The following is a 15,781-nucleotide window of genomic DNA, read 5'->3' as shown; positions in this document are numbered from 1 at the left end:
AAAAAAAAAAAAAAAACAAAAAAACGGAGAGCTGAGATCTACAGAAAGAGTTTGTAAAAGGACTTATTTTTTTTCTTTCTACTCTCAGACTCACAAGAGAGAACACTTCTATGACCAGATATGTTATAGGAGTATTTCACTCCACAGCAAATAATTCTCAGGTGGACACCAACTGCATATCAATATAACACTATTGATACCACCGGTTGTCAGTTCTGCTTCCTCAAATGTTTAATTTAGAGAAGGGTGCTGAGGCAAGTGTAGAAAGTACATATTATTAAAAAAAAATAGCAATAGAATTCTCCTGGGAGGGAGAAGGGGCCACAGCTGGTGTCCTGGAATCCCAAGAAGTGAGAGCATCCTGCCCCTTTTATACACTTTAGGTTTCCTTTGTTCTCCTGTCCTCTTCCCCCTTAATCTCTCTTCTTCCAGTGTTCTTGACTAGGCCCAGGAGAGACCAGTGGGGTGGCCAAAAGGTGAGAAGCAGGTAGGCAGGGGGAAGGAGAAGGGCCATATGGAGTGATCCAGGCAGGTAGCAGCCCAGGAGGCATTAATTAACAACTTTTACAGTTCCCTACAGGGAGGGACAATTCCTGGGACAGGTTACCTTAGCAACAGTTTGGAGCAGAAGCAGGTTGTCTTGGTAAGGGTGGAAGAAGAAGAAGGGCTCTGGGGGCATTAACCTTTCAGTTCCCCAGAGGCAGCCTTCAACTTCCCAAACCCAAACCGGCCTCCATCTTTATGATCCTACACAATTACATGTCTACATTGACTGCCTGTCTACTTCTTGCTTCACTATCTATAGCAAGATAGTGTCAAATCCTGAAGGTTAAGGGCTCAGGCTCACAAGACTGCCTCCTACCTCAGGGTCCAGTTGACAGTGCCAAATTGTAACCTAAGCTTTGGACTGCCTATAGATCACAATTTCTATTATCCCTCCCCGCAGGCAAAATTGTTTGGAATATACTTCAAATTAACACAAAGAAAAAATAATATGAAGGTGAGTGGAAATGGGCATGGGTAGTACAAATATGATAACATTGACCATAAGTTGAGAATTGAAGGTAGCTGATAGTGCATGGGAGTTCATTTCACTCTTTTGCATACTTTTTATATATAGTACTTAGATATTTCCATAATAAATTTAAAACTAAAACTAAAAACACCTCTGTGATTTCTCCAAGTTGGTCTAGAAGGACTAGTAATTCCCAGTTTACAAAACTGTGGAAAGGATAAATTCAGATAAATCTTAAAGTTACCCAGAACATAGAAACATAGCAGCTGCCCTATAAACAAGAGGTCTTTTCCTCTCACCCCACCTCAGAATTAATCTTGGAGGTTAGGAAGCCATCTCTTTAAAAAGTGTTGAAACTGTGAATGATATCAAATTCTTTATTATATGTAGAGAACAAATGATATAACACCAACTAGTGTTGAGGATTCATTTGAAAAACTACTGAGGAAAACTGAAATTCTTTTTTCAGACAATAATTTTCAAGCCTTGGTACATGTTAACATTTCAGATTTCTGAACCCTGTTCACAAAATTTCTAGTTGAGAAGATGTGGAGTTTCTACCTCCGAATTTGGGAAGCATCCTAAAGAACTTTGATGTAGGTGATCTTTATATTACATTTGGAAATACTATTTTAAAAGTATCAAGGTACTGGTTCTTAGATAGCATCTGTAGACCAGAAATAGGTCTTAGAGTGATAAATGTTTTCTTTCTAGAAACACTGAATCTCCTGGGAAAATTAAAAGAACACAATCTCCTAGAATTCTGTGACCATGGAAACAGAAGACTATAGAGCGCTCTCTTCAGATGAAAAATCCAGTTGCCCACTGATGTCATAAAGGACACTTATAATACCAGATACACTTATTCAAAAGATAAAGTTAGGGACTACAAAAAACAAACCCTCAAAAGACTTCCTAAAATGTAAGCTTTCTTAAGGAGCTAAACTACAGCCCTTGAGATATGAACCTATCAATTTCCACTACCAACATCATACTGGTCAGCTCTCTCACCACTGATCAGCTATGTCCCCTCAACCATCACTATTTTCAAAGATGGAACACCATGGAACAAAATAAGAACAGGAGTTATGGTAGCATTTCAGATGGAATCATTTATTTCTCCAGGAAGTCTTAGTTTTGTGTTGTTATAACAGAATGCCATAAACTGGGTAATTTATAAAGAACAGAGTTTTCTTTCTTACAGTTCTGGAGGCCAGGATGTCCAAGAATGAGGGCCCATATCTGGCAAGGGCTTTCTTGCTGTATAACATCGAAGCCAGAATTAGACAGGCAGTCAGTACAGATAAGTAAATAGAGTCAGGTCAGATTGAGTCATGCCATTTTGAGTGAGTAGAGTCAGGTCAGATTGAATCAAACCAATTTTGAGTGAGTCTCGGGAAATGCAGACTATCCCCGGTGGGATTAAATTGTTAATTCCTTCAGAGCCCTTTCTCCACCCTTATCAAGAACATGCCCCTGCCCCAACCTGTTGTTAAGGTAACCTGTCCGAGGAATTGCCCCTCCTTACAGGAAACTATAAGGTTATTAATTAATGTGTCCTGGGCTGCACCATCCTGCCCTTCCCCCCTTCAGCCCACTTGTTTCCCACCTTTTGGCCATCCCAGAGCATTCCTGGGCCTAGTAACATATATAGGAAGGAGAAAGATAAGGGGAAGAGGGCAGGAGAACAAAGGAAGTCTAGGACATACAAAAAGGGCAGAACACCTAGCTTCTGGGGATACCAGGATACCAGCTATGGCCCCCTTCTCCCTTCTGAGAGAAGTCTATGTTACCTCTTTTAAATAAACCCTGCTTTATATGCTTGCCTCCATGTGCTTCTCTAATGTTCAAACTTCAACGTTTGAGGGAGCAGAAGTGGTATAAACATGACTAAGGCATCACATACCTAGAGAAAACACCAGACACTGAAATCCTGGCCTCAAGTCTGTTTATAATCAGCATTAATCCATTAGGTCCTTAACCTAATCACCTCCCACTAAAGCCCCACTTCCTATGTTGCTTTGGGGATTAAGTTTCCAGCATGCTTTTAAGGAAACACATTCAAATGACAGCATCTATCCACTCATTTGAAGATGATTGAGAAGAATATGTATAACTCCTTCAGGAATTTAGTAAAGGGACTGGTAATCCAGATTCCATCTAAACAGCACACATTTCCATGGCATACATTCAAGTATGCCTTGTGTTTTTGCTACCACAATCCTTAAATGGAAACAGTTTTTCTATGGTACAGAGTGGATGGTAGAACGAATTTTTACACTAACTCGAATAAAAAAAATTCTCTCTCACAAGATCATTATATATTTATTTGAGGCAGGAAACCTTAAGAAGTGATCTTTTTTTTTTAATATTTATTTTTTAGTTATAGTTGGACACAGTATCTTTGTTTTGTTTATTTTTATGTGGTGCTGAGGATTGAACCCAGGGTCTCACATGTGCTAGGTGAGCACTCTACCGCTGAGCCACAGCGATAATGTAATTATCACCCTAGCAATAGTGGAGAATTACATTACACCTAATGTAACTCCACCCTAGCAATAGTGGAGAAAAGCAAGGTGGACAAGTCCTTAAGCTTCCCAGTAGCTCTCCTTTTATAGCATGTTGGAAACATGACTTTAAAACATTCATTCATTAAAGTCTTACATGCCAAATTAAATGATTGAAAAGATTTAAAAATTCAAATCTTATGTTACTTAGCACCACCTGTCTCCTTTTAAACTCCTTGAAGGGGCTGGGGTTGTGGCTCAGCAGTACAGCGCTTGCCTAGCATGTGTGAGGCCCTGGGTTCAATCCTCAGCACCACATATAAATAAATAAATATATAAATATATAAAAAATAAATAAATAAAACCCTTGAAAAGAGTCTTAGTGCTCAAAGTAGGAAAAAAAAAAAGCAGAACTCCCTAGATAGAACACAACCCTGAGTAATCTCACTGACCTTCTCTCCTCTCAAATCACCTATCTTCTTGCTCCATTTGTCACAGAAGCTTATGCACAGACCACTGCACCCTCATGGCTGTTTCCTTTTCTCCTACTTACACACGTTCATCCTTCTGTTGTCTTCCCCTTAGAGAAATCTTTTCTGGCAGATCCAAATCAAAGGTCTTCATGGGACTGTTTACCCATTTTTCCTCCCATAAGAAAGGATAAAAACTTTGTATTCCCCCTCAGATTCATTGGCTGAGGCTTGTGAATTAAGCTGACAAAAACAGATTAATCCACCCCACCCCCCACCCCGCAAAACAAGGTAAAAATGCCAATAATCAGCTAGGCCTGGGAGCAGGTGTATCTTAACAACAAGGGATACATTGTAGAAAAGTGACTAGACAAAAGAAAGGGGGTTTGGGCCTCTAGGAGCAGTGAATTTTGAGAAGATAAATATGTGGGGAAAGCTAAAGGAAAATAAGGGTTTTTACAGTAACAATTATGCAGACTCAGATTGATGCCATTTACAGGACCAATTCCTAGTAAGGGACATGGAAATGGAAATACTTATAATTGAGAAAATCTGCATTGTAATTTTTTTTTTTTTAAACATAAGTTTTGTTACCTTTACCCTTACAAATAGGGAACTTATGCTCTGCTTTGGGGCAGAAAAGGGGGAGAGTAGAGATTCTCACTGATCTGCAGTTTTTTAATTGCCTGAAGCTCAAAATAATCCTTGTCAAAGTGGCGTGTTTTGGAGTGGTATATTCAGACTCTCCTTATTAGCAATCATCTTTGTTGCAATTCTTCCTGTTAGTGTCCCTCTAGTCTGTAAGCAACTTAAAAACAAAAACTGCATCTGGGTTTGCTCACCCTGCTGTCTACTCCTTTTCCCCCAACACATAAATTGTCCAATAAATATCTGTAGGGTAGCTAAATAAATATATCAGACTTCTGCTTTCTCCTTTTCGTTTCTCAGACTGCCAAGGGATTGCGTTTGTAATATTCCCCGCGCCCTTTACAGGGCCCTGCTGCTCCTATCTCTGGAGGAGAGTCCTCACCAAAAACCCTAGTTTGGTGTAGGAAACCGAAAAGCCAAGCACAGCCCACCCAACCTTTATCACTAGGCTGGAAGCGGGAGGGAGAAATGGGTGCGCTTCTAGGAAAGAAACATTATCCTCCAAGGACTTCACACGTGCCTTCGAAGGACCGCCGCTATTTGCATCCCCTTCTCCACAGAGAACGCGGGCAGCTGCTCAGCGTGGAGCTTCCGCCCGACCCAGCCGGGAATACAAGGGCTGTCACAGGCAGGTCCCCCAAGCCTGGGCAGGGTCGGGAAACCTGAGCCATGGCGCAAAGCGAGACCCGAACTGCAACCTGGAAGGCTGGAAGGAGTAGAGCCAGGCCCAAGCCCGGCGCGCCCCCCGCGCCCCCGCGAGAGCGCGAGTCGCCGGCGGAAGTGCTGCGTCGCGCACTTCCGGGTGTTGTCTGGCCGTCGCCGTGAGTCGTCGGTCTCCCCGGCCGCCGCCCCCGCCGCCGCCGCCGCCTCGGGTTGTGGAGCCAAGAGCGACATCACCACCATGGCGGGCATCAAAGGTGAGCCTGGGGCGCGGGACGCTGGAGGTCTGGGTAGCCCCTCGGGAAGAGGAGGTCGAGGGCGCACGCCGCCCGCGCAGGACGCCGCTTTCCCGGGCCGGCCGCGCGCGGGGTCCCTCCCGGCTGTGCGACCCCTGACGCACCCTAGCCCTGGCTGTTTCGGAGCCGAAGTGGGCGCGGCCCCCTCCCAGGAAGGACTGCAGAAACCGCGGCTTCTCTCGGCAGCCCCCACCTTCCGTTAATTTGGGCATCCTCTTTAATGCATCGCCCCCCGACCCCGGACGGAAAGCGATGTGGTTGTTGGTGTTTTAGGAGCCTGTGGCGACTTGGGTCATCAGACACGTTTTGCTGGAGTTTGCATCCGAGAAGGGGGCGGGGGCGGGCCCAGTGTGTTTTTGAGGGGGTTGAGGCCGCTGGGTAGCCAGTTATGGAAAAAAGAGTGTCATTTCCCACTTCAAGGCACAAGTGATACCTTCGGGTGCTTGGCGCTGGCGAAGAGTTTAAGGACGGTTCTTTCCGAAACCTGGCATCCGAGTTCAATCTCGACACTCCTAAATAGATGCTTTTTGATCTATGGTGTTAGTATGATACAGTACACCACGTAAGCGACCTCAGATTGATGCTGGTTTTCTTCTTGACAGTTGCACCTTGAGGCTTTTTGAGATCTAAAAGTTTGTTTTTAAAGATAGTTACAACCTAATAAAAAATCACTCCTTTATTTCTACAGTTTCTTTAGAAGGAAGGGATGCTGCAATCGTTCCAGCTGTAGTTTTGTTTTCAGTGTGATAAGGAGCTACGTTTTCAGTTTCCTTCCTAACGAATTACATTGATTTATTGATCTGCCGCTTTGTAGAAGGGGCAGGCAAGCAGGAAGTGAACAACTTGGATAGCAGTATTTTTTGTTTTTCTTTTCTTTCTTTTTTTTTGGTACTGGGGATTGAACTCAGGGATACGCGACCACTGAGCCACATCCCCAATCCTGTTTTTGTATTTATTTAGAGATAAGGTCTCATTGAGTTGCTTAGCGCCTCGCTTTTTGCTGAGGCTGGCTTTGAACCCTCGATTCTCCTGTGTCAGTCTCTTTGTATTTTTTTTTTTTAAAGCTTGACTTTAGTGGAGCTTCTTTCCCAGCGTCATATAGAGTTTCTTCCTCATTTTCGGTGTTTTAAAACATTTGATTTCTTTGTAATTTGAGTAACTAGGATACTTTTTAATCTTTTGAGCTATAATAAATTGTTTTGAATTATATGAAAAGGAGTTATGTAAAATGCTGCAGTGTTTAGGATATTGCCTCTTTCCTTATTGTTTTCCGTTTCTTTAATGTAACTAATGAAGGAGTCCCTCAAGAAAATAACTTTATAATTTCCTTCTCCAAATCTAAAAGTAAAAATGTCTCAAGTACTTATATTTTTGGTTTCAGTAGGATTTTATGGTATGATTGTTTATTAGGATGTTTCTTTAGGTTGGTTTATCATCTTGATTATGAAGGAATGTTACTATAATGAGAGACCATTACTATTTCTTGAGCTGTTTACCTATTACTTTATGATATTCTGGACTTTCTGATGGCCCCTTCTATTCCAGTTTCTTTGTAATCACAGAACCAGCCCCTTGTCTCTAGAGAATTTTGCTACATAATTGGGCTGTTTCATCCCTAGCCTAGAGGCTTTGGGAGTTGAAACCAAATTCAAGTAAGTCTTGTCTACCAAATATTGCATCACTCAATTACAGTATAAATTTTTACCTTGTTGATGTGTCATCTAAAGACAACAGTTTATACATAGAAATTAGCCTAGTTGCAGATTTCTTAAGGCTGAAGAAACATTACAAGTTTTGAGAACACTTTTGAGCAGTTGATTTACCCTCATTAGCTGTTATTTCTTATGACCGGAAGAAGAAATCCACATAAAATTATTTTTGAGCACTTTAAAAATATTGAATATTGATTGGAACATAAGTATCCAGGTTGTCTTGAGTCTTTAAACTCTTTCTAAGCCCTTTTGTTTTCATTATACAATGGCATTTGAAAGAAATTCAATCCTAAGATCTAAATAAATACAATACTAATTTTCTTCCAGTATTAATATTCACAGCAGTTATAATAAAGCAATCCTAATTTGTCTTTAAAACATTGTTTTTGATACCTGAGCCTTATCTCCTTTTAGTTCCTTGATTTTTTAAAAGAAATAATTTTTCATTAACTCTTTAAAAATATACTTAAATAATTTAAACTTTCTTTTTTGATTAGAACATAAATGATCAGTATGAGATGTCTGTTGCCAGGTTTACTGGAAATATGTTTTTTGAGATTTTTCTGCCTGATTTAAAAGTTTTCTCAAGTCTCCTTTCAGATGGCAGTTCTTGTCTTTGTGTGGCTTTTTTCTACTCTTCATTTATTTCAAAGTGGGAAACAAGATAATTAAACTTTAAAATTTTTAGTTATTAATTTTGGAAAGAGAAGTTACCTTTCATTGAAATTTGTTCTGTGTACATGAATTATCTATTGAAAGAAATAGACAAATGAACATAGACATGTCTTAAAAATGAAATTCTATTTACTCTGTTTGAATTTACATCTGACAATTGTATTACAAAAAATGATTAATAACTACTGAATAAGAGTTTAAGGGCCTGCACAGAGAAAGTGAGCAAGTGTATGGGTTTTGCAGCATCTCCTTTGACTCTATGTAGTAACGTTTTCTTCCTTAAGCTTCTAAGTTATGTTCTGAATAAATGACTCATGAATAAATATAAATAAGGTGTTAGTATATGGTAACCTAATAGTATTTACAGTAGTAAACTCAGGTGTTTGGCATCAACATTTAAAAAAGTGGCGAGGGTCCTGGGAATGTACCTCAGTGGTAGAGCACTTGCTTACCTAGCATGCAAGAAGTTCTGGGTTCAAACCCCAACCAAAAAAAAAGACATAGTTTTTACATACTTCAGAATGTATTAATAGTATCTCTAGTGATAAGAGAATTATTTCTTTTAGATCTAGTTAAACTCTAATTTTATAGGAAAAACAACAACAACACTGAGTCAGATAAATATTTAAATAACTAGTTAGTGGCTAGTAGGAAGTAAGAGCCAGTGCTCAAAACTCTTAGCTCTCTGCTGGTTCCACTCTGCTACATTCATTCTACAAATAACTTGTTATTGAGTGTTGAGCTGGGACCTGAGCATCAATAACAGAAAATGCTCTTTACTCTCAAAACTAATAGTTGAGAAGAAAAAAAATCCAATCAATATGAAGTGCATCTGTGATAAACTGAGAAACGAAAATCATACAATGCTAAGAGGGCCTCTGTGAATGTATGTGCCTTTACTAGAATGCTGCCCCAAGTACCACATGATTTGCTTCCTCATTTCATATGACACTGTGCTCACATGTCACCTCATCAAAGACACCCTTTCTGGCTCCTGTGTCTAGACTTATACTCTTCCTTTACTTTTTTTAAAAAAATTATTCTCCCTAGAATGTAAGCTGCATTAGATCAAGAGATTTGAGATTTATTTATTTTTGCTCTGTCTAGTAGCAAGGTCAATGTGTGACATACCTTAGGTGTTCAAAAAATAGTTTTTGAATGGATGGATGAAAATATAATAGGGGAAATTGGTCTAGCCATGAGATTTGGAAAAATTTTACTGAGGAAGAGATGATTGAGTTGAGATTTGAGGGAAAAATAGTAGTTGAGTCAGAGGAAAGAGGAAAGGAGGGGGAAAGTCTCTTCCAGCATAAAGTGGCCATGTACAATCACTGGCATATCTCCAACATCTGTTACGTATTTGGCTTCAATAAATACTTCCTGAGTGAATGAGGAACTGAGGTAGAGGGGACATATGCAGAGGCCGTGTGGTTGAGGAAACCTGCTGATTTCCAGGAAAGAAAAAAGGCCCATGAGACTGAAGTATGGAGAGCAAGGGGTAGTTGCCTGATGTGACACACATCCAGGAGGTAGGCAGGACCAGATGATGAGGACCCATTTTGAACTAGAAAGACAAATGGTAAACTCAATATTTTATTCACAGTTTATGTTGCTTTTCCTTGTAAACTTGAAATGGTTCATTTACTGTAAAATAAGCTGAAAAAAAAATTTCTGTAGCTGAAAATATAATGGCATTAAGGACTAAGTAGATTGTTTAGGGTTGCCATGACCTACGTCAGTGAAACAACTGAAAACCAAGGTACCATGTCAATCGTCCTTGATTTTTGACCATTTTAGTTCTGAAATGTATATCAGTAGTATTTGGCAGCATTAACCCCCTTATTGTTAATTTTGGCTTGTGTATGTGAGCTTTTGTCTTAGTGGCTTTTAGACAGAAATTACTTTCTTAACTACTGTGGCTGCAGAAACACAGGTTATGCAGAACTTGTTTTTTTAATATTTATTTTTTAGTTGTAGTTGGACACAATACCTTTATTTTATTTATTTATTATTACATGGTGCTGAGGATCAAACCCAGAGCCTTGCACATGCTAGGTGAGCGCTCTACTTCTGAGCCACAAACCCAGCCCAGGTTATACAGAACTTAAAAAAAGATCATTTATTTCTTTGGCTAAACCTCGGTCATTGATTATACCTACTCAAGAAAGTTATTTTTACTTACTGACATGTAAAGCACTTTAAAATATACTGCTTTGTATAAGTGTGTGTCTTGAGAAATTATATTTCAGGGACTGGCATGGTTGTATATAACTAATTCCAGATGCTCTGGAATCTGAGGCAGGAGGATCACCAATTCAAGACTAGCCTCAGCAATTTAGCCAGATGGGTTTGTTTGGTTTAGTTTTGAAACAGTCTCACCGTGTTGCCCAGGCTATCCAGGAACTCCTGGGCTCCAGCAATCCTCCTGTCTCAAGACTCCAGAGTAGCTGGGATTATAGGTGTGCATCATTGCCCCCACCTCCGCAGTTTTATGTATGTTAGGGTATATGTGTAAGAAAAAGGAACTGATTCGCAGAGGTTTTCCCATAAGATTCCCTGAATCTTCTAAAATCCAGTAAATTTCAGAATATAAAGTTTCTCTGTATACGGCTTTTCAAAATTATAATGATTTTTGGAGTAATGCCTGAAGGGACATTGATCTGGTTGACTATTATGATACTCATTAAGAAATGGAACCAACTAATTGGGGGGATGTGGTCTAGTGTTAGCAATTGGTCAGAGCTCTGAAAATCAATACAAGGTTGAGTGTCCTTTATTGGAAATGCTTGGGACCAGAGGAAGTGTTTTGGATTTTGAAATATTTGCATATACACAATGAAGTATATCTTGGGGATAAGAACCAAGCATAAACCCCAAATTCATTTATGTTTAATATAAATCTACATGCATAGCCTGAAGTGTATAAGACACACACTTAATCAAACACACACTTATAATTTTAAAAATTATTTTTAATTGCATGAAATAAAGTTTTACGGTATGGCATCATGTCATTGCTCTAAAAGTTACAGATTTTGGAGCATTTCAGATTTTAGTTTTCAAACTAGGAATGATGCTCAGTCTTTATCACTTGAAGATGCCACAGAAGACTTATTCTTAGATTACGTGACTTACACTCCTGGAGACAGTGTACTCTGAGTATATTTAGGTTTATCGGCAAGGTTGTTTTGTTTTAGTTCTGGGATTACAGGTAAAGTTCAAACTGCTAATATTAATATTAACAAAAATAATATTTACTGGCTTAAAGAATTGATATATATGTTGGACTTTTTATTTTCTTTATAGCTTTGATTAGTTTGTCGTTTGGAGGAGCAATTGGGCTGATGTTTTTGATGCTTGGATGTGCCCTTCCAATATACAAGTAGGTAAAATTTTTGTCTTTTTAAAAAGTGTATGTTAAGGTAAAAGTGTGCTTTTAAAGCTTTAAAAATATTTTATTTCTCCTGTAAAATTAATGCAGAGAAATGTTCATTTACCAAACAAACCTTTTTAATAATCATCACTTTATTTGTAAATATTTTAGGACACCAAGATACAAAAACATTTTTGGCTATTATCTGCTCTCTGACTATTGTCAAGTCTGTAAGGATAAGATAGCAACACATTAGTTCAGACCTACTCTTCGGTTTTAAACACATCGATTATATTAAATACAAGAAAATTAAAAACATCTGTTTATAGAAAATATCATAAGCAGAGTCAGAACACAGTTGACTAAAAAATATGATGTTGATAATTATTTTCATTAAGATAGAATGTTTTAGGAGTAATTTTTAAGAGCTAGGGTTAGATGTGTTCATGACAACATTGTCTATAAGAACAAAAAGGGAAAACTGATGATATCATAGATATCCTTCAAAAGAAAAATGGTTTTAGTACATCCATTGGTGAAAATATGAGGAAGTTTTAGAGAATGAAGAATTGTAAGTGCTGTTATTAAAGATATTCAAGATCTATCATTAAATAAATAAAAAATTGCAGTGACCCAGTCACCTTTTTAAAGTTTATGTGGGATTTTGGAAGGGTCCACAAAAAGCTCTTAAGGAGAAGGGGGGAAAAAAAACAGGGGAGGATCAAGAGACATATAGTTTATTTCACCTTGTGTGCTTTTGTATTGTTTTGATGTTTTTTTCTTAAGCACATATTTTATTTGCAATTTTTTACTTAAATGTGTAGGAAAAGAAACATTAGAAAAACATCAGTAGATCTTTGCTGAGTGTAATCTTCTAAGTACATGCAAATCTCCATTATCATGTGTAGTTTGTAGCAGTTTTATTTATTTTTAACTTTTTCTTTTGAAATAATTTTGGACTGTTAAGAAATTGCAAAGACAGTGCAAACAGGTTCCTCTGCTTCCCCCAGTCATGACATTTTATATAACCGCAGCTATCAAAACCAGGAAATGATATCAGCACAACACCACTAACTAAACAGTAGACTAAAAGCCATCAGCTTTTATTATGATAAATTCTGTATCCTTATTGAAAGTGTTCAATATTACTTTTGATTAGTTTTCTATATTTCAATTCCAGTATTTTGGGGGAGTTCCTAGTGACCTAAGGAAAGCTTGGGAAGGGGTGTTTTCACTTCATATTAGTGCAGGATGTCAAAGACATGAATTGTGACTTTTAAAAGTTATTGTGTTGGGGCTGGGGCTGCAGCTCAGTGGCAAAGCGCTTGCCTAGCATGCATGAGGCACTGGGTTCAATTTTCAGCACCAAATAAAAATAAACAAATAAAATAAAGGCATTCTGTCCATCTACAACTATAAAATTTTTTTTAAAAGTTATTGTGTTAACATTCCTATTTTCCATATGCCTTTATAATGTAAAACGAAAAAAATTTGAGGCCTTCATTCCAACCATTAAAATTTATTAATGCATTTTCTTTTAATATTAGAAAAATTTAATATTTCATAGTTGATTTTATGGGTAATGTTATTCAAAATGTTTATCACTTCAGTGTTGAGCTTGTAGCTTTTTTCTCAACTATAATATGTATTATATCTTACAGTATTCCTTTGGTCCTTAAAAGGAGAAAAGCATATTTTTATGTGTAGGAAAACAACAGAAAGCAAAAACTACATTAATTTATTTTTCTCTTTCTAGCCAATACTGGCCCCTCTTTGTTCTGTTTTTTTACATCCTTTCACCTATTCCATACTGCATAGCAAGAAGATTGGTGGATGATACAGATGCTATGAGTAATGCTTGTAAGGAACTTGCCATATTTCTTACAACAGGCATTGTTGTCTCAGCTTTTGGACTCCCTATTGTATTTGCTCGAGCACATTTGGTAAGTGAATTTATTTTTCTATGGATGATTTTATGTTAGACTGTGTTCAATTTTTTTCTCAAATGCTTTTGTTACTGACACAAAAAAGAAATGAGAGATATAGAGGTTAAAATCTTAGGTCTTTGTTGGTCCTTGCTAACTAATAAAAATAAATTGAAGAACAGCATATGGCTTCCCAGTACCTATCAGGATCAGGCACATTAACTCACCCAGTGCTGAATAGCCACAGGCCTGACTTATATAAGCCCAGAAAACAAGAAGATTGTGTGTTCTCTGCAAAGAGAAAGAGCTAGGCTACCTATACTAAGTCCAGACTCATCTACCCAAATTCACAGCTCTTATCTTTGTGACCACTAGCATATCTTATATCTACTCAGGTAGAGAAGGCAGCAGAGACTGACCAACCTTTAACATGGAGAAGACAGTTAATTACTCCCTCCACCCCTTTAAAAGAAAGTGCACATGTGGTTTTCATCTCTTAATACTTTAAATTTAAATTTATTCTCTAAATAGATTTTTTTTATTTACAGAAAGCTAATTTCTTCATAAGTTGAAAAGTATTGAATTCTATGCTGTCATCGTTGCTTGTTTTTTAAAATAATTATCAATCATAAATTTGCTTTTAAACAACCAAAGATAAAAATAACAACATAAAAATACCAATCAGTGTTAAGTACTGTGTAAGTTATTACAAACCATATTCGCTCTGAATCATGTTTGGCATACAGTTAGAATCTTCATTTGCTTTTCATTTCCCTTTTGTTTTTCATATGTCTGTTAACTGAGTGTTTATACCTTATTTCCACAGATTGAGTGGGGAGCTTGTGCACTTGTTCTTACAGGAAACACAGTCATCTTTGCAACTATACTAGGCTTCTTCTTGGTCTTTGGAAGCAATGATGACTTCAGCTGGCAGCAGTGGTGAAAAGGAGTTGCTGAACTATTGTCACATGGACTTCTTGTCATCTGTTGGCCATCCATGCACACAGGAGATGGGGCTGTAATGCTGAATGGTGTAGCAAGCCTCCTGGGGGTATTCTAGGTGCTCCCTACTCACTTTTATTGTATGCATACTGTTCACAGAGACTTGCTAAAGGATTAAAAGGATTTTCTCTTTTGAAAAAGCTTGACTGATTTCACATTTATCTATAGTATGCTTTTTGTGGTGTCCTACTGAATCTAAGTATTTGTTTTTCCTGTTTAGCTTTTTTATCAATATGCCATGTTAATTTTTTTTAAATGTAATAGCCATTTGCATTGTTTTAGGAATTCAGAATTCTGCTGGCTTCATTACTGGGCTAAAGTACATATTTCCTCTTAAAATTGGTTAACCTCCATTATTATAAAAATTATAAAAATAAGTTTTAAATCAGTCAGAATGACCTTGCTCCCAATTTTATGCAAACTTGCAGACCATTAGCATACCTTGTAGATTATCTACTCAGTGCAAATATAGCTGCGTTTACCTCAGAGGGGCCAAATATGAATGCCCATACCGTCCATAAGGGTTGCTGGTTTTACTAGAAGACAGGTGGTTTGTGAATTGAAAATTGTTTTATGGAATTGCTACAAAGGTGTTCTTTTCTTCTCAATTGATGGAGGAATTTATGTTAAACTTTAAGGTAAGGGTATAAAAAGATTTTTGAGATATGGTTTTTTATTTATGTTTATTGTAGTCAAAGTAGAATGAGTTGCAGTGTGGGAAGAAACACAATGAAGTTCCATTGCTTAAGTGCGTTTCTATTTATGTGAAAGTTGTGATCTCTCGGCTTTTCATGTTTTACCATGGGTAAAATGGACATACGTGGAATTATTACTGATGAGGGAAAGTTGTATGTTTGCATCATAAATACCAGAAAATCCTCCTCTGCTTCCTTCTTTTAACTTATTTTGTATGTTGTATGTATTAAAAGAACCTTTCAAACACTTAGAAATGTTTACTTACCTAGAAAATAATTACTATGCTATTAAGAGTGTCCCTTCCCCTGCAAGGCTGTGACATGATTAACAAATGATTTTGTTAGTCTTGCAGATAATGTGCATTAACAATTTAAGATTTAGCCGTGGTAAGGGTAGTTCTTATTCTAAGATTACATCATATGTAATTTAAAAATACTTAAGACAAGTTTCCTGTGTATCTCGCAAATGTTTGGGTTTTGATTTTATCACAATAGATCTGCTTTTTCTTATAAAAGATATATTTATCGTATGAAATAATGCAGATTAGCCAAATCCAGCCGTATAGCAGTTTTAGACACAGACCTGACCAAAAAATTCCCAGTAACCAAGCATGATTAAATTGTAGCATCTCATGATTATTAGTACCTTTTTCAGGAACTCATTAGGAAATTGTTAAAGTTGATCTGACAGTATTTTGTTAAGGATATTTGTATGTTCAGTATACTTATATAAAAATTATTTTGCCTTCATTCAAAACTAATCATGACAGCTTTTTGTTGTTCTGTAGTTTCTTTGTGGAGAA

At 37.6% G+C, this 15,781-nt stretch overlaps 1 protein-coding gene across 1 annotated transcript; it reads left to right on the top strand.

Moving 5' to 3' along the window:
* Nucleotides 1-5,446: 5,446 nt before the first annotated feature.
* On the top strand, nucleotides 5,447-14,423 carry Leprotl1 (leptin receptor overlapping transcript like 1). The gene is made up of 4 exons (XM_027922701.3): nucleotides 5,447-5,557; nucleotides 11,290-11,365; nucleotides 13,113-13,299; nucleotides 14,108-14,423. The coding sequence occupies exons 1-4, from the start codon at nucleotides 5,542-5,544 to the stop codon at nucleotides 14,222-14,224; spliced, it is 396 nt and encodes a 131-aa protein (XP_027778502.1). The 5' UTR covers nucleotides 5,447-5,541; the 3' UTR covers nucleotides 14,225-14,423.
* Nucleotides 14,424-15,781: the final 1,358 nt, after the last annotated feature.

This window comes from Marmota flaviventris, chromosome 3 (assembly GCF_047511675.1).
Source record: "Marmota flaviventris isolate mMarFla1 chromosome 3, mMarFla1.hap1, whole genome shotgun sequence".
Classification (NCBI taxonomy): domain Eukaryota; kingdom Metazoa; phylum Chordata; class Mammalia; order Rodentia; family Sciuridae; genus Marmota; species Marmota flaviventris.
This window is presented reverse-complemented; position numbering and strand designations above follow the sequence as displayed.